We start from the raw sequence: 20,981 nt of genomic DNA on the forward strand, positions 1-20,981 counted from the left end.
AACACGTTTACGGCCGTAAACGTGTTTACGGCCGCAAACTTAGTTTGCTGTCTAGACTAGTATTTAAAGGCTAGGAGTTGGTCATTTGTACGGTTCGATGCCATAGAGTTTATAGCTAGTCTTTGAGTTGTACCTGACGATTCAAGTGTTTAATCGTGTGCAAGCTCAATTCATTCATCTTATTGTTGTTATTCTCGACTTGTGATTGTTTGATTACTAGTGAAAGATCCAGATTTGGACCTAACAATTGGTATCAGAGCGTAAACTGGTATCAAAACTCATTCTATTGAGATTTTGTGTGTTCAAGCTGTTATTCTCACTGTTTGATCATTAGATTCTATGTTCTAGGCATTTAAGGAACTAATTTTATCTGAAAACTCGAGTTTTGAAGGCTATTTAAGAGTTTACTGCCAACCGTAAACTCAGTTTATCGTCGTAAAAGGATATATTCAAAAACCGTAATCTCTTAATATTCAAGCACCGTAAACAGGATTGAAGAACAACAAACCCATAAACTGTAAACTCCATAAACCGTGAACTTACACCGTAACCCAATTTACGGTCGCAAACATATCAACCGTAAACTCTCTTTACGACCGTAAACAACTTATTTTCTAGATTAACCGTAAACCTTTTTGGAACTTCAAATCACTTCAATTTAATGGATTCTCAAAATCAAACTCAATTTCAAGAACTTGATGCTGTTATGGGCACTACCACTCGTATTCAAAGGTTAATGTCTGCGGAAGGTTTTCCCGAGTGGAAATACAGAATTGAGAAATACATTAAAATGAAAGATTTCAAGATATAGAGAAGCATTCTTAGAGATCCTGTCAAAGTCACTGTGACAGTTGGAGGTCAACTAATTGACAAGGATATTGAAAACTACACTGATGAGGATTTTGAATTGATTGAGGAACAGGAAAGAGCCTTAGCCACCTTAACCATGGCATTATCTCCTAATATTGCTCAAGGTTTCCGTGAGTACACTTCAGCTAAAACACTATGGGAAGCACTTATTGAGGTCTATGAAGGCAATGAAGATATGAAAGAGAGTCGGCAGGACATGCTAAGACAAAAATTCAACCTGTTCAACTACATTCCAGGAGAGACTCTTGAAGCTCAATTACAAAGGTTCACAGCACTCACAGCTGACATGAATATTTCAGGGATTTACTTGACCAAGTCAGAATTCAACAAGAAACTTCTGAATGCTCTTCCTAGATCATGGGATATGAATGTTGCTGTGATTAAGAAAACCAAGGATTTGAATCGCCTCACTCTTGCAGAAATCATGGCGGTTATCAAGGCCAGTGACATTAATGACAAACAGAGAGGAATCAATCATGTGAATTCATATTCTACTGCAAATCTTGGAATTTCATCTAACAATGCTTTATCATCTTTCATGACTTCCTCAGGTCAAGCTTTCGCATTTCAACAACCTCAGATTCAAACTTTCAATGCTGTACCATCCATCCCTCACCATCAAACTCCAAATGTGCCATTTACCATTCCTCAAACCGTTTCTGCTCCAAATGTGTTAGTTAATGCATCTTCTTCAAACTCCAAAGAATCTGATGAAAATCTGGCTCTAGCCACTGGGCTAGTTAATTGTTATAATGCCTTTGTAGCTAGAGATCTTCCACCTCAGCTATCATTTGCTGATTTGGACCAGATACATCCTGAAGATGTAGAGGAAATGGACATTACATGGCAAATTGCCATGGCTGTTTTCAGAGCCAAACAATTCGCTAAGAAAACTGGGAAAAACAACTGGGCCATGAATACTGACAAGAAGGTGGGATTCAATAAAAGCATGATGAGATGTTTCAACTGCCACGAGCCAGGTCATTTTGCTCGTGACTGCCCGAAACCAGATCGCAGAATCAACAACAACAGGCAGATGGTTGCAGTGGGAAACAATCGTGCAGGAGCTACAGCTAATGGAGAAACAACTATGGTTGCTCAATCATTTGACTAGGAGGACCAAATTCAAGCCCTGAACATCTTAGGACCAGAAAATGCTTACCTAGCTCAAATTGATGATGTTGCTTCAAAGAATACTGATGCTGATCCAAAAGCAGAGATGATGGAACTACAGCTTGCCCTGATGGTATCTACCTCTTCCAAGCCCAATAAAAGCGAGGTAAATCTACCGTCTTGTTCATTTGCTTGTAAAGAATATGTTAACCTTCTTTGTGATGAAATTCAAGTTTTATGTAGGCAAGTAGAGGACCTTAAATATGAGGGTTATCAACTTAGGAAAGGACAAAAACCCCTTAAGGCCCAACTAGAAGCAAAAATAAAGGAATATAGAAAAATTCAATTAGAATACAGTGAAAAATGTGAACTGTATGATTATGTTAAGAGACAATTTGATGCAGTAACCAAAGAACTTGACACTTTGAAAATTAAAAATGAAAAAATTGATGTTTGTTTCAAGAATTACACTGCGTCAAGTAAGACAGTTGAGTCCTTGTATGACACCTAATTAAAATTCAAAGAAAATCAAAACAAGGGTCTAGGGTATGATAGTGTCCCTCCGCCTTTCAATCATAACTACACATCCATTCCTATGACACGGGACGAAATTGACAGGGAGTCACATCTTCGATATGGCAAACCTGCTGGTTTTGTTTCAGGAGGTTTTATTAACATTGAAAGTACTAATGTTTCTACTTCCTCTGCAGATCAACCATTAGATTAGGCAAAGCGTGAAGCTAGAGAATTTATATCTGTTACTAAACCTGATGTTTCTGTCATGAATAATTTTGATTGTGTTTCTGATGTTAAGACTGAAAATGTTTCTTGTGTTGGCTCATCATCTAATACTGTTGAATTTAACTTTTTCGATATGTTTGATGAATTGTTTGGTAATTCTGATGCTTGTGATTCTCATGAGGAACCATCAACTCCACAAGTCAAATCGAATGAGGAACCCTCACTTATTTCTCAATCTAATTCTCATGCATGTTCTTCTAAGAAGAGTAAGAATGTCTGTAAATAAAATAAATCTGAAAAATGCAATACAAGTTCAAATAATAAACATATTTGTTTTAATTGTGGTGTTGGTGGTCACATAGCTAGGAATTGTCAAAATAGGATCTTTGTAAACTATCTGTCACCAAGAGGGGAGAATGAGTCTCGAGGAAGGTCTTTAATTAGAAAATCCTCAAGAACTCGTTCTCGAAATAATGATCAGAAAGATAATAAAAACAAAAAAGGGTTGGTCTTCAAACAAATAAAAAGGTTTTTACTGACAATGCTCAAAAAAGTTTGCCAAAACCGAACAAGGCTCCGCCAAGATCGGTTTTGTCAAAAAGCAATTCTAGATCTTCTACCAATTTTGGTAGAACATCCAGAAGGTTTGTGCAAACTCCTGTGAAGTCTATTTCAAAACCACCAGAGAATGTTGTAAAACCTAAACTTCAATGGAAGCCCAAATCACTTTCTAATTCATCGTTACCACCCTCTGAAGTGATTAGGAATGAAGATCATAATTTGAAATTTTTAAAATCTAAATCAGAAAAAGTGAAAAGGAAACCCAGGACAGTGATGACCTGGGTTCCTAAATCTAAATAATTCCGCTCAATTTGCAGGGACAGTTGCGGAGGAATGTCGTTCGTCCTTGGTACGTCAACAACGGCTGCTCCCGGCATATGACTGGAGACATCTCCTAACTGAGCGAAATTCAGTCTTTTAATGGGGGTTATGTTTCCTTTAAGGGCGGAGATGGTGGAAAGATCACACAGCACGAAACTATTACGAATGGAGTGCAGAGCTTCGAAAATGTCAACTACGCTCCCGAGTTAAAGCATAGTTTGTTGAGCGTTTCTCAGATATGTGACAAAGGCTACTCAACCCATTTTACTGATAAAGAGTGTATGATTCTCAAGCTTGGCATTGTCATCCCAGAAGAGTGGATTATAGTCCAATCTAAACGGGATGGGAATGCTTATATCATCGATATGAACAACAATCTCCCTGAACAAGTCACTTGTTTATTCTCAAAGGTTTCTGAACACAACGCAATGTTGTGGCATCGAAGACTCGGTCATGCTAACGCGAAAAACCTGAATCGTCTTGCGAAAAATGAGATGGTCCGAGGCCTCCCTGTCAGAGATTTTATCACGTTTGAAAAGTGTGTTTCATGTGCTCAAGGCAAACATCATCGGAAACCATACCTGCCCAAGCAAGTCAACTCCATAAGTCAAGTTCTCCAATTGTTGCACATGGATTTATTTGGACCGGTCAACGTCCTGAGCATTAACCGAAGCTCATATTGCCTCGTTGTGATCGATGATTTCTCTCGATTTACGTGGTTCTTCTTCTTATCCAACAAAGCAGGGGTTGCTGATAAAGAAGTTTGTGGTGATGATTGAGAAGCAGACCAACAATCAAGTGAAGGCACTTCGCACTGACAATGGAACTGAATTTAAGAATTCGGTTCTTGATCATTTTTGCGCAGAAAAGGGGATAGTGCGTCAATATAGCTCTGCTCACACGCCTCAACAAAACGGTGTTGCTGAAAGGAGAAATAGAACGTTGAAAGACGCCGCAAGGACGATGCTATGTGATTCCAAACTACCTGGTCTTCTTTTGGGCCGAGGCGATTAACATTGCTTGCTACGTGTAGAACCGTGTTCTAATCAACAAAGCAAAAATGAAGAATCCGTATGAACTTCTTTATGGACACAAGCCTTCTGTCAGCCATTTCCGTGTTTTTGGTTGCCCTTGCACCCTTCTTCACTTAGAATCCAACCCGAAATTTAATGCCAAAGCTGATGACTGTTACTTCGTGGGATATGTTGTGCGCACGGCATATAGGGTTTACAACAAAAGGACGAAGCAGATCGTTGAATCCTATGACGTGCGCTAGTTGGAGGAGAATGAAACAGACGCTCGAGTGGGTCCTGACTGGTTATTTGATTACACATCTCTTTTCAAATCACTTAATGTGTCTTCAAAAAATTCAAGTGGATCCTCTTCTGGTTCAAAGTTAGTGTCTGAAGACGAAGATGAAGAAGTTGTCTACAGACCCCCATCGGTTGAGGGGGAGTTCTCTGCTCCACGTGATGGAGAATCCTCTACTACACCTGAGGGGGAGTCAACTGATCAACCATCTAGTCTAGAGTCTAAATTTCAAGATGAAACTCTTGATGCTAATGCTACACCTCTTACCCCTATTGAAAGACAGTTCATGTCTAGAGATGCTTCCGCTACCACTACAACCCCTATTGAAAGAGAGTTCATGTCTAGAGATGCTTCCGCTACCACTTCAACCTTTATGGAACTACTCTTTCTTGAAGAAATTGCAAATGAGTTTGTAGCAGAGTCATCTAATAGGACTCAATCAGCAGATGATGGAGGTTTCAACATTCACACTCTTCCTGTTTCTCTCAATGATATCAGCCAAGACTTACCTTCCAAAATTCAATGCGATCATCCGATCGAAAATGTCATTAGCCAGCTGGGTGATGGAGTTAAAACCAGAAGTCAAAATGGAGACGTAAATGAATGTATCTACTCTTGCTTTATATCTCAAATAGAGCCCAAAAACGTTGAAATGGATTTGAATGAGACCAGCTGGGTAGACGCGATGCATGAAGAGCTTAATCAGTTTGAAAAACTCGGGGTTTGGAAATTGGTTGACTTACCAAAGGGAAAAAGGGCTCTTGACACGCGTTGGGTCTATCGTAATAAGCAAGATGATTCGGGAGTGATTGTCAGAAATAAAGCAAGGTTAGTGGTTTGTGGGTTTCGACAGATTGAGGGTCTTGACTATACTGAGGTATTTGCTCTCGTGGCTCGGTTGGAGGCTATTCGCATCTTTCTCGCATATGCTTCTTACATGAATTTCACAGTTTACCAAATGGATGTCAAAACTGCCTTCTTGTATGGCAAGGTGAAGGAAGAAATTTATGTTGATCAACCCCCTGGGTTTGTTGACTCAAAGTTCCCTAATCGTGTCTACAAGTTGGACAAAGCACTGTATGGGTTACATCAAGCTCCTCGAGCATGGTATGCGACTGTCAAAAATCATTTGCTCGAGCATGGATACTCTCGCGGCACCATTGATCAAACTTTGTTCATCAAGCATGTGGGTAATGATCAGATACTTGTTCAGATCTATGTTGATGACATTATCTTCGGGTCAACTTGTCCGCAGCTTTGCAAGGAGTTTGAAGGCGTAATGAAAAAATGGTTTGAGATGAGTTCTCTTGGGGAGATGACCATGTTTATGGGGCTTCATGTCAAACAATCTTCTACCGGAATCCTTATTCATCAAGCAAAGTATGTGGATGATATACTGGAGAAGTTCGGGTTCAGAGATGCGAAAACTGCTCTTACACCCACGGCGAAGAGACCTCTACGGGCTCCTAATCATGAAGGCGAATCCGTAGATCAGACGTATTATCGATCGATGATCGGTTCGCTCATGTATCTGACTGCTAGTCGTCCAGACATAATGTTTGCAGTCTGTCAATGTGCACGCTTCCAGGCCAATCCTAAACTTTCTTATCTTATTGCTGCTAAACGGATTTTTCGGTATCTCAAAGGTTGCCCAAAAATGGGCTTTTGGTATCCGAAAAATCCAGAATTTGACCTTTATGCTTTTGTAGACAGCAACTATGGCGGGTGTGAGCTTGATAGAAAATCGACGTTAGGAGGATGCCGATTTCTTGGAGATAGACTGGTCTCATGGCAGTGCAAGAAGTAGCATACGGTCTCTACCTCAACAGCTGAAGCGGAATATGTCGCTGCATCTGCCTGTTGTTCTCAAGTTATATGGATCCAACATCAGCTGTTGGACTACGGTTTGAATTTTCTAGAAACCCCAATTCATTGTGACAATGAGGCTGCTATTCAAATCACTAAAAATCCAGTCCAACATTCCAAAACCAAGCACATTAACATCAAAATTCATTTTATCCAAAATTGTTATGAGCGTTCACTCATCAGGCTTGAACATGTTCACACTGACAATAATGTGGCGGACCTGTTCACAAAGCCTTTTCATAAAGCTCGATTCAATGTGCTTGTGGGATTTTTAAAAACGATTTGTTTTGAGGATTAATTTTTTTTTAATTTGTGCATTTTTAGTCATTTCATTCTCTCCCATGCACAAATTTAGGGGGAGAAATAAACAAAAATCCAAAAATATTTTGTTTATGTTTTATTTTTTTCAGAAAAACTCTAAGAGATTCAAAAACATCAAAAAAAATTCAGAAAATTAATATATATATATATATATATATATATATATATATATATATATATATATATATATATATATGTATATATTCGCTAATAGTTTTGTTTACTGTTGAAGGACTGGGAAGTGATATTATCAAGTGATAACAGACAACCTGAGTCTGCGTAACGTACCCAAAGTTGAAGGGTCTATGCTCTGGTTTGATGCGTCGGTAGGCACGAAAATTTTTAAATGGACATGACTAGGTAGAGCTGAACTTAGGAAATTTATAGACTTGACAAATTTTGACCTAGTTAGATCCATTCAGCCTGACAATACGACGCTCGGATAGGTTGAGCAGGGAGATATATATGGGAATCTACTTGTCACATTAAATGAACCCGTACTTGGAACCGTGGTTTAACTTTTCCTCGATGTGCGGATTCTGTCCTTAATTCCGGTTGGATGGGGCGATTGGTAAATTCCGAAAAATTAGGTCTGTAGAATATCATTTTCTTTCTTTTCGTCTGTTAGCCATATGTTGTCTCCTTTGCGTGACTTCCAATCCGACCTGGTACACAACATATGCAACTCTATTTCTCTGCATGTTATATATGTGAAATACCTCTTATCTGTTAGCCATATGCTGTCTCTTTTGCGTGACTTCTAATCCGACCTGGTACATAGCATATGCAACCTTCTACTTCTCAACCCCTCTGAAGTAATAAGTAATAAAATTCTGAATCTATCCTTTCTTTGAATGGTTGTCTGCTCACCCGGTGTAAGGAGTACTCTGGAAGTTCTTGATGGCCGGGGCATATTAGGAAGCGGGAAACACGTTCCAGTACAATTAAAATTGAACACTCAAAGATTGTCTATAGATCTCACTGCTCAATTTAGGTGGACAACAATATCCCTGGTCTTCGTCAGATGAATGGTCCTTAAGATATAGTATCTAAGGAATTAGGATCAAATATAATTTTTAGGAACTTAAGTTCACCTTGTCTTGTAACAAATAGTATGTCCTAAATTTGTCACAAATTTTTCGTGTTTAAGTGGACCACAATACCGAAGATCGACCAGACAAAGATGTGAATATGAAAGGTACCGAAAAGTAGATAAAGATTGTCTGACAACTTTGATCCCAGTATCACAAGATAAAGTCAAAAGTTTACCTACGCGTATTATTTTGTTAGAATTTCTTTTATTTTATTTTTGAGGTTATTTTATTTTTATTTTTATTTTTCAGAGGTCAACTTTTCTTTTAATTTTTGAAATTAGGATAATTTTATTTTATTTTTATTTTTATTTTTTACTTTTATTTTAATAATCCTCAAAAAGTTTTATTTTTTGTTAAATTCTGTTTGGAAATTTGACTGATAATCTAACAGTGTATGCGGTTTGAAAAGTCAAAGTGGTATAAATGTGGGAGTTTACTCTGGTAAACCCTCTTTACTACCTCCCTCATTCAGAAATCGTAAACAGCTCCACTTTTCTCTCTAATCTTCGAAAATCAAGTGTTAGCTTTCTCAAAATCATTTAGTCCACGTCAAAGGTACGTCAATTCTGACCATGAACTTGTAATTTTTTGTTCAAATCGACTTAGAATCCTAGGAGTAATTTGTGTTCAAAGTCTTTCGGAGTTTACGGTGTTAGAATGTTCATAGACCGTAAACTCATACACTGTAAATTCATAGACAGTAAACCTCGTTTTGACCTTGCGACCGTAAACGGTCCTTTGGTCTTACGACCGTAAACTAGGTTTGACCTTACGGCCGTAAACCCTGTTTACGGTCCATTGACCTAGTTTGACCATAAACTATATTTTGACCTCTGTTGACCGTAAACCCTTGTTGACTTGTTAGTTGGGCAAAATTAAGAAAACCTTGAGTATTTCAATTTTAGATACCTTGTTTTCTTACTTGGCTTGTTTAGTGCAGATAATGGCATATCTTAAGGCAGCTGAGATGCACAACCTTGCAATAGTGTTGGATGATCCACTAGAGGCTCACAGAGATTTCATGTCCATGATGTATCGTTTACGAGAATGCTGCTTGGCCTATGCTATCACAGTGAATCCTGTCATCTATGAAAGTCTTATTCAAGAATTTTGGAAAACAGCCAAGGTGACCGAGAAGAATAAAGAAATGATTATTGAAGCTGTAGTGCAAAACTGCAATGTCAAAATTTCTGAGCAATATATCAGAGACACATTGACGATCCTTGATGAATCTGATTATCCAACTGAAGCTGATGCTGAAGATATTCCAAAAATTCTTGAAAGGATGGGATATGAGGGTTCTTATCCTCCAACCGTGAAAAAGCTTCTGCCCCCTTATTGGCACTTCTTGGCTCACGTGTTCATTAGCTATGTGTCAGGGAGGAGATAAGGAGCAGATGAGATCTCTATCAGAAACACAGGAGCAATTGTGTCTTTGGCAGCCGGCAACAAATTTAACTTCTCAAAATATGTCTTTGATGAGTTTCTAGTGAACATTGGTGCCATGACTCGGGGAAACAGAGACGCATTTCTGATGTATCCTAGATTCATTCAAGCTTTCATTGATGATCAATTCCCTAACATGATCAAGTCTAGTGATAAGATGGACACAAAGTCCTTAGGCCCTCACACTCTTGGTCTTATCAAACAAAATCGAAAGGGCAAAGTGGTGTTTCAAGGTCTACATCCCTTGGTGAATTTCGGACAATTTGCAGAGATCAATGAGTCTTCCGAATCCCATTGAACTTCTGAGAAGACTCTATCAGAGCCGAATTCATCAGAAAAGGTGTCTTCAGAATTTATCATCACTGTTTCCGATCATGAAGATGATGAGACTCCAGCTCCCAAGACTCAAGTTGATGATGAACACGAATTGCAATCTGTTCAAGTTCTGAGTGACTACAATGAGGGTTCGAGAAAAGATGACAAAGAAGATGAGGATGTTGACTTAATGGGATTTGATAGATATGATATCCCATAGAACTTTGGTGGCGATGACGACTTTCTGTCTGAAATAAACCTCGACAACTTGCTTGACAATGTCAATGAAGTTGCTCATGTGGCCACTGAGACAAGGGTAGAAGAAGATGTTTTCGTAGCCCCTCCTCCTGTTTCCAATCTAGCGGTGGAAATAGCAATTCATATGGTTACAATGTCAGGGATTCCTTCCCTTGACACTGGTTTCCTACATCCATGCCAATGGAAGAAGATCTCACCACCACTCAAGCCATTCCTCCTCCAAACAAACATCGTAGACTAGTTTTGAGACTAGCAAATCAGAGTTCAACGACTCAAGGTGCTACAGCTTCACCAACAATCACGCCAGTCATTGTCTCGGCTGAACCTATCAGTGAAGGTCCCAATATTGTATTTGAAGCTGGTGGTTCCTCATTTCAAGCAGATCTCTCACCTCCAAGGAAAAACAAAGACGATGCCTCAGTCAAGTTAGCCCATCTGTTAGCTAAAGAACAGTTTTCTACACCACTTCCTCGTGACAAAGGAATTTTCATCAGAGGTGACAACACAAGAGATGACTCCCCTTCACTCCATGGACTCCAAAGTCAAATTGACGTCATCAATCAGAAGAATGTTGAACTTGATCAGAGAAATATTGAGCTAGTTATCAAGGTCGCAGACCTCCAATCTGAAAATACAGAGCTCAGTATCCAAGTGGCTGAGCTTCGCGAAGAAAATGTTCTGAAGACTAAGCAAATTGCTGACCTTCAGATACAATATGGTCACTTGGCTGCTAACTTCCTGGAGATGCAAAAGAAACTTGAAGACAAGTTTGGTGATGATTTTAAGTCAACAGTTGATGAACCGCATGTTGATCCCCCTATTCCAGACGATCCTAGTATTCATGCTCACACCTCTTCTCAACCAATTAGATCTTCCGTCATTGTGGATCGCTTTGAAGTAGAACCTGAACAAGCTCAAAGGGTAGGTGCCTCAAAGAGTTCCAAGAAGAAGAAGAAGAAGAAGGTTGTTACCGAGGATGACCAAGGCAAATGGCTTTTCAAAAGAAGCATAGATCATAAGGCGCCCTGGGATCAAACACGAATTACTCTTACTGATCTTAGCACTCAAAATTTCAGGGATATCTATGGTGATAGGTCAGGAATCATGTCTTGCGGATTCCATGACACGCAGAACATGTTTATGGTGAGAAGGAAGAGCGGGAATAAGGAACTATACAAGGATGCTCATGATTTTCATTCTTTCACTAAGGTTGACCTCATTGAGTTATCCAAAGCTCCCTTTTCAAATCCCTCAGGAAATCCTAAGACCAGTCAGTTCAAATCTTTCCTGTAAGATCAAGTCGCCAAGGGGTTTCGGTCAATGAAGACTGCAGAGTCGGTTGTCAAGGTTCACTCCAAGGTATTTGATACTTCAACAAAATAGCCAATTACATCAGTGATGTGGCCTGCTACAGCTCAGGTTAAGCAAGTCCCTGTTCTTCAAAATTACCCTGATGGTTCTCTTGCATCCATGCTTTATTGGGTGTATGATGAATCCACGGATGCTGCGGTCATCAAGCTAAAAGAAAATTGCATTCGTCTCTATGAGAAAAGGGATTTACTTCAATTTCACGAGTGGGAATGTCCCATCACCTTGCTACTAAACAGATTGTGGTGGCTGAATCCATATTTGAACCTGCTGCGAAAGAATATACGGCGATGGTGGCTCAAATTATCGAGAAGAAGATGTGGAATGGAGCAATGGGGAAATCTGATGTGTTGGTCGTCAACAAAGACTGAATTCATGCTAGCACCAAACCAAGGGGGAGAATGAAGGGTCTGATAAATGGTTTGGGCTAGGCTTTATGTGATTTGTTTGGTTTTGAGTCTGTAATAGTGTTTTGAGTTGTTTACTGTTTTGCCTTGTTTACGACCGTAAACACGTTTACGGCCGTAAATGTGTTTACGACCGCAAACTCAGTTTGTTGTCTAGACTAGTATTTAAAGGCTAGGAGTTGGTCATTTGTCCGGTTCGATGCCATAGAGTTTACGGGTAGTCTTTGAGTTGTACTTGACGATTCAAGTGTTTAATCGTGTGCAAGCTCAATTCATTCATCTTATTGTTGTTATTCTTGACTTGTGATTGTTTGATTACTAGTGAAAGATCCAGATTCGGACCTAACACATATCCAAAGTTAGCCTAGACTTTCTCCCTTAAAGCCTCAAAACCTTCTCATATGCGGATTACGATCCACGAGCCTTAAATCACAAATCGATCTTGAACAGGATGTTACATTAATTAAGTAATCAAATTAACATATATATATATATATATATATATATATATATATATATATATATATATATAGTAAAAAGGAAGAAGTTAGGAACAGTACTTAACAAGGGTATTGTTCCTCGAGTTACTACTTGATTAGTTTAATTAGTTTTCATGCTTCTAGACACGACCATTCTCTCCTGATCCTCCGCCTCAATCTATCTCTCATCAGTTTCTTCTTTTCCTCTGGTTATGAGGTCCTTCAAACGTCTTAACCACCAAGCGATTGTGTGTATTTTGATTGACTGGAATATCGACATATAGAGATCGAAAGAGGCAAGAATAAGTGAGATGGTGTCGCTATAATCCAATTTCCCCTAAATTTCATCTTTTAAACTCAAAGAACACAGCGACTAAGAAGAATCATAACGACAAATCCTCATAAATGTTGATTGCAAAGAAAGGGCTTCAACAATACTTGCTTAAGCTACAACAACATCCTATAAGAACAAAGTTCTCCATTTCCTATTGTTGGTTTTGAATTCATAAATTGGGTTTTGTTCTATTGAATTGCTTTTAGTTTGATATCTCTCATCGGCTTCTTCTTTTACTCTCGTTAATATAATATAAGTTATGAGTATTAGATAGTTTAATAGGTTTAACTAAATGATTTTTTATATTCTTAAAATTAATGACATTTACTAATAACTTTACATTTTTCTCATGTCATGTCTGTTTTAGTAGTATATAAGTAACATTTTCTAGCAAAAGATATTCATGTGTTTGAAGGGTTGAAAAAAAGTTTTGCCGCATCAATGATTATTACAAATTGCAATGAGATTTTTCTTGCAATAATAGTGTTTAAGTTGAGAGGTAACGCTGTAAAACCAATAACCACCATTGTTACGAAAAAAGTGAGAGCTTTAATTTTTTTTTCTCAAATGACAAAACATTTCTATATTTTTTTTCTCACTAAGCTTCGTGCTTACGGTTTTCAGTTTATTGTTTCAGATACTTCTTGTGCAAAAGGGAAGAGCTCGGGGTGATTGCAGTGCACACACGATATTATTTCGTATATTTTCTTGATTACATGTTTGATGACATAGATGATTCATTTGATTTACTATGGATGTGATGATGTTTTGGATAACAATTTTATTAATTTAAAAATCAAAAAATTTTGGTCTATATTTTGGGACGTTACAGGCCTAAGGTTTTCGAAATGGGGAGGTTAGAAGCTAAAAATGATGCTCAAACTTGATGTTAAAGTGTTTAAATATGGGTAAAACCCTAAAATTACCGGCTTAGGCTGCAGCTGCTGTCACGTTGTGACCCCCTTTCATCACGTCATAACAGTCATCCTGGATACACGTTCTTCATTTGAGATGTCACGTCGTGACACCCTTCATATCATGTCGTGGCATAATAACTCTCATTATTTTACATACTAAATAATCATTATACCATTCATTGATCCATCCTTGATAACGGGTGTTACATAATAACTCTCATTATTCTAGATACTAAATAATCATTTTTCTCGATTATTATAACATAATACTAATAAATATAATTGTAAGTATCATAAGTATCAATTGAGTAGCATAACTTAACAAAAAGTTATACAAAGTTTTTGAATAGTTATAGTTTAATGCTAAATTATATTTAATAAGAATTTAAGGAGGTTTATTTTTTTATTTTTATTTATTTATTTATTTATATTATCAAAATAATATTTCATTACAATAAACCAACTTTATTAATTTTTTTTGTAGCCGTTTAATGATGTTAGTAGAAAGTTTAAGAGTTGTAATCTACTATAATAAATGAAGGTTTTTTGCCACATGTTTTCTTCTTATTCATTTAGATACATGTCATTTTCTAGAATTTTTAAATTTTCTATTTTCCACTTGTCATTTTATTAAATTTTTCATTTTATTAAATTAAAGTTCCACATTTAATATATAAGGTAATATATATGTAAGATATTTATTAGAAAGAGTTTATATATGTAATGTATTCTATACATTAAAGCCTCATTAATTTTAATAATTCAAAAAAATTCTCATTTTTCTTATAAATTCAAAATTTTCAAATTGTTAAAATTTTAAATTTAATTTTTTTTAAATAAACCCATGTAATACATGGGTCTCACCTAGTATAAAACATAACAAATCAATCTAATTAATCAATTTTTTACTTATATCTTTTATGTGGTAGTTGGTTAGCATCCTTTCATAAAAATTTAAACGTTATAATATTAAAACATTAATTCATCTAAATGTTACTAATGTTAGTTCATTAACAATAAGTTTAAAACAAGATGTTTGTATAATAAAAAATACCAACCGAAAAATATATTTATTTCTTATATTTAACACTGTGTGATGAATTTATTTATTTATTTATTATGATATGAAATTAACTAATTTTTATTTATGTTATGATTCAAGATATTTCATTAAATAAGCATAAAAGAGAATTTTTTTCACTACTAGCCTCATATTTTTTATTTGTTAATATATTAAATTAATCACCGTAAATATCATTCACTATATTTTATTAATATGTATTTATTGATATATAAATTAATCATCATAAATATCATTCATTACATTATAAATATTGTCTATTCATTAAAATATTAAATTAACCATCATATATATATTTTTTATTTTATTTTATATATATAAATGTTAAACCTATATTATCTTACAAAAATTGATTTACGAATAATAATTATTTTTGCCATGCTAATCAATTCTCATAAGTTATAGTAAATTTTTTTTAACTAATTGACCCTCTTTCTTATTTATTTATAAGACCAAACTAATATTATATTATAAGTTTAAAAAATATATCGATCTAATTAAATATTGTCCGGTTGCTTTTGTTAACCCTTTACCGTTTTCGTTTAGTTTAAACACCTACACTCTTGTGGTCATGAATGTTCGTTTGTAGTGATTCCAGACATGAGGTATAACTTCATGTTCGCACGAGGGATTAGTCGAGGTGCGCAAAAGCTGACACAAACACCCTCGTTAGAGGAGAATCCTCTTTCCAAAAAATTTAATTATTTTCATAATTACCAATTACTAAGTTACAAAATACTTGGAAAAACCGAAAAATAAGAATTTCAGCGGATGATACACTCCCACCACATGTTGGCTTAGAGATTTGAGATGGTTCGATGGGATACCCCCATGGATACTATACCATTTATTTTTAGTTTGACAAATATTATTAAAAAAAAGAAGAAGAATAATATAAGGTTTAATAACCCACACCAATGTATATTGTATTTCATGATATTTATAATACATACAAGATACAAAGAGATAATAGCAAATCAAATACTAGATTATAGGAGATAATATAAATCTTATCTATTCTTAAGTTTTATCTCTAATACCCCCCCTTCAAGCGCAGAGGTGGTGGACCAACACGTAGTTTGGCATGAAATTGCTCAAATAAGGGACGGGGAAGACTTTTGGTGAAGATGTCTGCAAGCTGTAGATCAATGGGCACAAACCTTGTGTGCAACTTTCCGGAAGCAACAAGCTCACGAACAAAGTGACAGTCAATATCAATGTGTTTGGCACGTTTATGAGATATTGGGTTTTGACTGAGGAACAAAGCACTCCTATTATCACATAGCAAGGTGGGACGTTCCGGAGGCAGAGCAAAAAGTTCGCGTAAGAGATGAGTTATCCACACTATTTCAGCTGTTGTGTTAGCCATAGCTCAGTACTCCGATTCACAACTCGATTGGGAGACAGTAGGCTGCTTTTTAGCACTCCAAGACACCAATTTTCCTCCTAGAAAAATAGAATAACCATAGGTAGATCTCCGTGTTTCGATACAACGTGCCCAATCTGCGTCTGAATAACCAAGAAGAGAAGAAGAACGAGGATGAGTGAAACAGAGCCCATAAGAGAGAGTACCCTTAACATATTAGAGAATCCGCTTTACAGATTGAAAATGATCGATAGTAGGAGCATGAAGAAATTGGCTGACTTAATTAACAGCAAATGACAAGTCAGGACGTGTAATTGTTAAATATTGCAATGCACCTACTAAAGAGCGATATGTGGTTGGATCAGAAAACGGCGATCCAGTGGAAACAAGCATATATGTGGTGGATAACGCAGTGGATACTGGTTTGCAGTCAAGAAGATCAGCTTTAACTAGAATATCATGTGTATATTTGGCCTGAGATAGAAACAACCCATCATCCATATATGAGACCTTGAGACCCAAAAAATAGTTCAATGTTCCAAGATCCTTAACAACAAACTCCGAGTGAAGTTGGGAGATAAACTTGCGAATAAGAGATGGATGATTACCGGTAACAATGATGTCATCAACGTAGACAAGTAGGTACAAGATACGAGAGTCACGTTTGAAGACAAATAAAGAAGTATCAGCTCGACTGCATATAAAACCAAGGCTAACAAGAAATGAGCTTAATCATTGAAACCATGCTCGTGGTGCTTGTTTGAGCCCATACAATGCCTTCTTTAATCGACACACATGATTGGGAAAACGATCATCAACAAATCCAGGTGGTTGCTCCATGAAAACTGTTTCAGTGAGTTTTCCATTTAAGAAAGCATTATTTACATCCAATTGATGTAAAGACCATTTATGTATGACAGCTAGAGACAACACAATACGAATAGTCGCAGCTTTGACGACAGGACTGAAAGTATAAGTGTAGTCAGGTCCAGAAATTTGACTGAATCCTTGAGCAACTAAGCGAGCCTTGAATCTGTCAATAGTGCCATCAGAATTGTTTCTAATGTGATAGACCCATTTAGAACCTACAACATTTGATTCACGAGGACGAGGCGCCAAGTCCCAAGTATGATTAGAGCGTAAAGCTCGCATCTTATCTTCCATTGCAGATAACCATCATGGGTTTTTGGCAGCTGTTTTGTAGCCACGAGGTTCTTTAGAGGCAAAGAGAAGTTGATGTAAGGGAGACTGATGAAGAATAGCAAGATCAACTATATGTCTTGGTTTCACAATACCATCTTTTAGGCGTGTTATCATTGGATGAGTATTGTGATAAGCAGCTGGTGTGGAAGGCAAATTTGAAGATGGAGTCAGGTCATCAGCAGAAGAAGGAGAACCTGCGGTTATTGGCTGCTGTAGCGGTGCAAATGGCATTGTTGTATGATCAGTAGTGAACCAAGGTAAATATGATGGCGAACATAAAGAACATGGAGAATCAGTGGTTGCTGTGTGCGTCGAGTCAGAAGGAGATGAATCTGGAGAGGATGGATTAGATAGCGAAGAGGAAGAAACATCATCAAATTCAGAGAAAACCATCTTTGCTTGATCGGGTGGAGAAGTAATACAAGTGAAAGGAAATTGATTTTCATCAAAAACTGCATGGCGAGTTGTGTAAATTCGTCTGGATGTAGGATCTAAACATTGATAGCCCTTATATTGTGAGCTATAACCAATAAAAATACAAGATGCACTCCTTGGTTCCAACTTGTTTGCTGAGTAGTTACGTAAATAAGGAAATACGGTGCACCCAAATGCTCTAAAAACATTATAGTTGGGAGAGGAGTGATAAAGTAGCTCAAATGGACTTTTGTAATCGAGAAGCTTGGAGGGAAGGCGGTTGATGATATAAGTTGTTGAACAGAATGCATCAACCCATAAAGTAGCTGGGGCACTCGGACTAAACATAATTGCAAGGCCGGTTTCAGTAACATGACGATGCTTTCTCTCCGCTCTACCATTCTGTTGCGGTGTGTGGGCACATGATAAACGGTGATGTGTGCCATTGTTGACTAAAAGGGTGCTAACAAGATTATTAACAAACTTAGAACCACCATCTGTTTGAAAGGTTTTCAATTTACATGCAAATTGAGTATGAACAAAGGAAAGAAAAGTTGTTAAAACCGTAATGAAATCTGACTTGAGCTTGAGTGGATAGAACCATGTAAAGCGAGAGAAATCATCAACAAACACACAATAGTATCGATATCCTTCCATAGAGACAACAGGTACAGGACCCCAAAGATCACAGTGAACTAAGTCAAGAACTTGAGAAGCTCGTTTAGTGTTAAGTTGGAATGGTAATTTCTTGCTTTTGGATAATTGACATGAAGAACAAACATGTGGTTTAGGCAATAAAGATGTAACATATAAAGCACCATTTTTATTCAATAAAGAAATAATGTCAAATGAAACATGCCCAAGTCTATTATGCCACAATTCATGAGATGCACATGATTTAGAAGATTGTAAACTTGAAAGAAAAACTTTGTGTCCTTACTTGAGCACGTACAAACCATTCTCACATTTGCCCCTTGCGAAGATTTCCTTTGTTGCCCGATTCTAAATTGCAAAGAAAGGATTATAAAATAAAACATCAATCGGAGAATCATGCGTCAGTTTACTGATGGATAGCAGATGCTTGGTGATGTTAGGGACAACAAGAACGTCACTAAGTTTAATATCTTGAGAAAGAGATTTGTGACTAATATGTGAGATAGAAGAGCAATTACCATTACCAAACATGAACTGATCATTACCATGATAGTGATTGTTGGAGTCAAGATTGCTGGGGGAAGAAGTCATGTGAGTGGTATCACCTGAATCAACGTACCAATCAGGTGAGTCATTAGTCACATGACATTGCGCTTGAAGGGCCTGCACTAGATTGTTGTTCCCTGAAGTGTTTTGGTGAGCCTAAAAAGTACTTAATTCGGGACAGGAACTTGCATAATGACCATTAGTTCTGCACAATTGACAATGAGGAGGTTGACGTCCCCTACCACATCCACCAGTTTGACCACCACGTCCGCGACCGATGTTATGATTAGAAGTAGAAGAACCCCCACGATTTGACTGTCGATTTGCTATAAAAGCAACAGTAGGAACAATTGAACCATGGATTGCTTTGAGGAATAATTCATGAGACTCAGCCTGAGGGATTAAGTCACGAAAAGGGGGTAGGAGGCTTAATAGCACGGTATATGGTTGAAAAGGTTTCAAAAGATGCACCAAGACCACAAAGAAACCAATGATTTTTGTCAGTTGCATCAACAGGATGGCCAATTGCTAAAAGCTGATCACAAAGACTTTGGAATTTGGCACCGAATTCAGAGACTGTGGAAGTACCTTTCTGTAGCTGTCGAAGGTTATCTTTGAGAACATGCATCCGTTCATGGGAGTCCTGGCGATAGGCAACCTGCAAAGCAGTCCAAACTTCATATGCAGTAGTGAGGCCAAGAGTTTCAGCCATGGCAGCCTCAGTGAGAGAGGCCTGAATGATTAAGAATGCCTTCTGATCATCTTCTAGCCATGAAGTGTAAGCAGGGTTGGGACTAGAAGAGCTGACAGCATCAGGGGCTGTCGTTTTGGAGGGGGCAACAACAGTGCCATCAATATGGCCTGATAGTTTCTGATAAGCAAGCAGAGTAAGTAACAGATTACGCCAAAGAAGATAGTTGGTGGACGAGAGTTTGACTGTAATCATATGAAGAATAGTGTTGAGGGAGAGGGAGGAATCAGAAGAGGAGGTGCCGCCAGCCATGATGAAGAAGAGAATAGAAAACCTAGTATGATACCATATAAATACCATATAAGGTTTAATAACCCACACCAACGTATATTGTATTTCATGATATTTATAATACATACAAGATACAAAGAGATAATAACAAAACAAATACTAGATTACAAGAGATAATATAAATCTTATTTATTCTTAAGTTTTATCTCTAATAAATAATAATGGGTCGTTGTATATTTTTCTTGACGTTTTTAACTTTTACATCATCTTTTATTATGTATTTTAATATCGAGTTGCAATTTTTACTCAAATTGTCATAGTTATAATAATAAACATCATCTCCAAAAACTCGGAATGTTACGGCTCTTAGTGCCGAATATCACAAACATTTATCGGCTAATTGTATCAATCTTGATATTAACTTGTCGAAGCTATCGTAATTGACACGGCTATATAAAATCCAATTATTTGTTGACGTACACAAGCAAGAAAAGCCTTAAAAGTCCATATCACTTTATTTATGAAGATCAAGAAAAACTATTAGGGAAACGTGAATGAGAATCCACACGCAAGAGAGAATTATTAGCGCCTAAAGGGGTAATGACTCGAAAAACCAATGGACTTTTAATTTTGTTCATATTTAGTCACTAAATTTTTTTTATTATTTATTTGCCACTAAACTATTGAAACTGTTCACATTTTATCCTTATGACCGGTAACAACCGGTCACAAGGATAAAATATGAACAGTTTCAATAGTTTAGTGGCAAATATATAATGAAAAAAAGTTTAGTGACTAAATATGAACAAAGTTGAAAGTTTGTTTCCCTCTCAGATATTGTTGGTTAATTCGTTGGGCAGTTTCAGTTTATATTTGACTATATGTGTTTCCTGTACAAAACTAGTCAAGAAAGTTATTTTGTATATGTTTAAAGTAAAAATATCATATTGTTCATTACCGTTTTTTCTTCTTCAAAGAAAATAAGTTCTTCAAAGAAAATAAGATGTTTTAAA

General features: G+C 37.0%; 1 protein-coding gene across 1 annotated transcript; it reads left to right on the forward strand.

Moving 5' to 3' along the window:
* The first annotated feature begins 5,290 nt into the window (after nucleotides 1–5,290).
* LOC128127650 (uncharacterized mitochondrial protein AtMg00810-like) lies at nucleotides 5,291–6,724 on the forward strand. Its single transcript, XM_052766308.1, has 3 exons — nucleotides 5,291–5,372; nucleotides 5,553–5,794; nucleotides 6,173–6,724. Exons 1-3 carry the CDS (start codon nucleotides 5,291–5,293, stop codon nucleotides 6,722–6,724), a joined length of 876 nt encoding a protein of 291 aa, XP_052622268.1.
* The last annotated feature ends 14,257 nt before the right edge of the window (nucleotides 6,725–20,981 follow it).

Source organism: Lactuca sativa, chromosome 8 (genome assembly GCF_002870075.4).
Source record: "Lactuca sativa cultivar Salinas chromosome 8, Lsat_Salinas_v11, whole genome shotgun sequence".
In the NCBI taxonomy this organism is placed as follows: Eukaryota; Viridiplantae; Streptophyta; class Magnoliopsida; order Asterales; family Asteraceae; genus Lactuca; species Lactuca sativa.

Coding starts and splice junctions, on each gene's coding strand:
- LOC128127650 (XM_052766308.1), top strand. CDS start 5,291: ATGGAACTACTCTTTCTTGAAGAAATTGCAAATGAGTTTGTAGCAGAG. Junction 5,373..5,552: donor TCAATCAGCAGATGATGGAG/GTTTCAACATTC, acceptor TATCTCAAATAG/AGCCCAAAAACGTTGAAATG. Junction 5,795..6,172: donor AGGGTCTTGACTATACTGAG/GTATTTGCTCTC, acceptor ACTTGTCCGCAG/CTTTGCAAGGAGTTTGAAGG.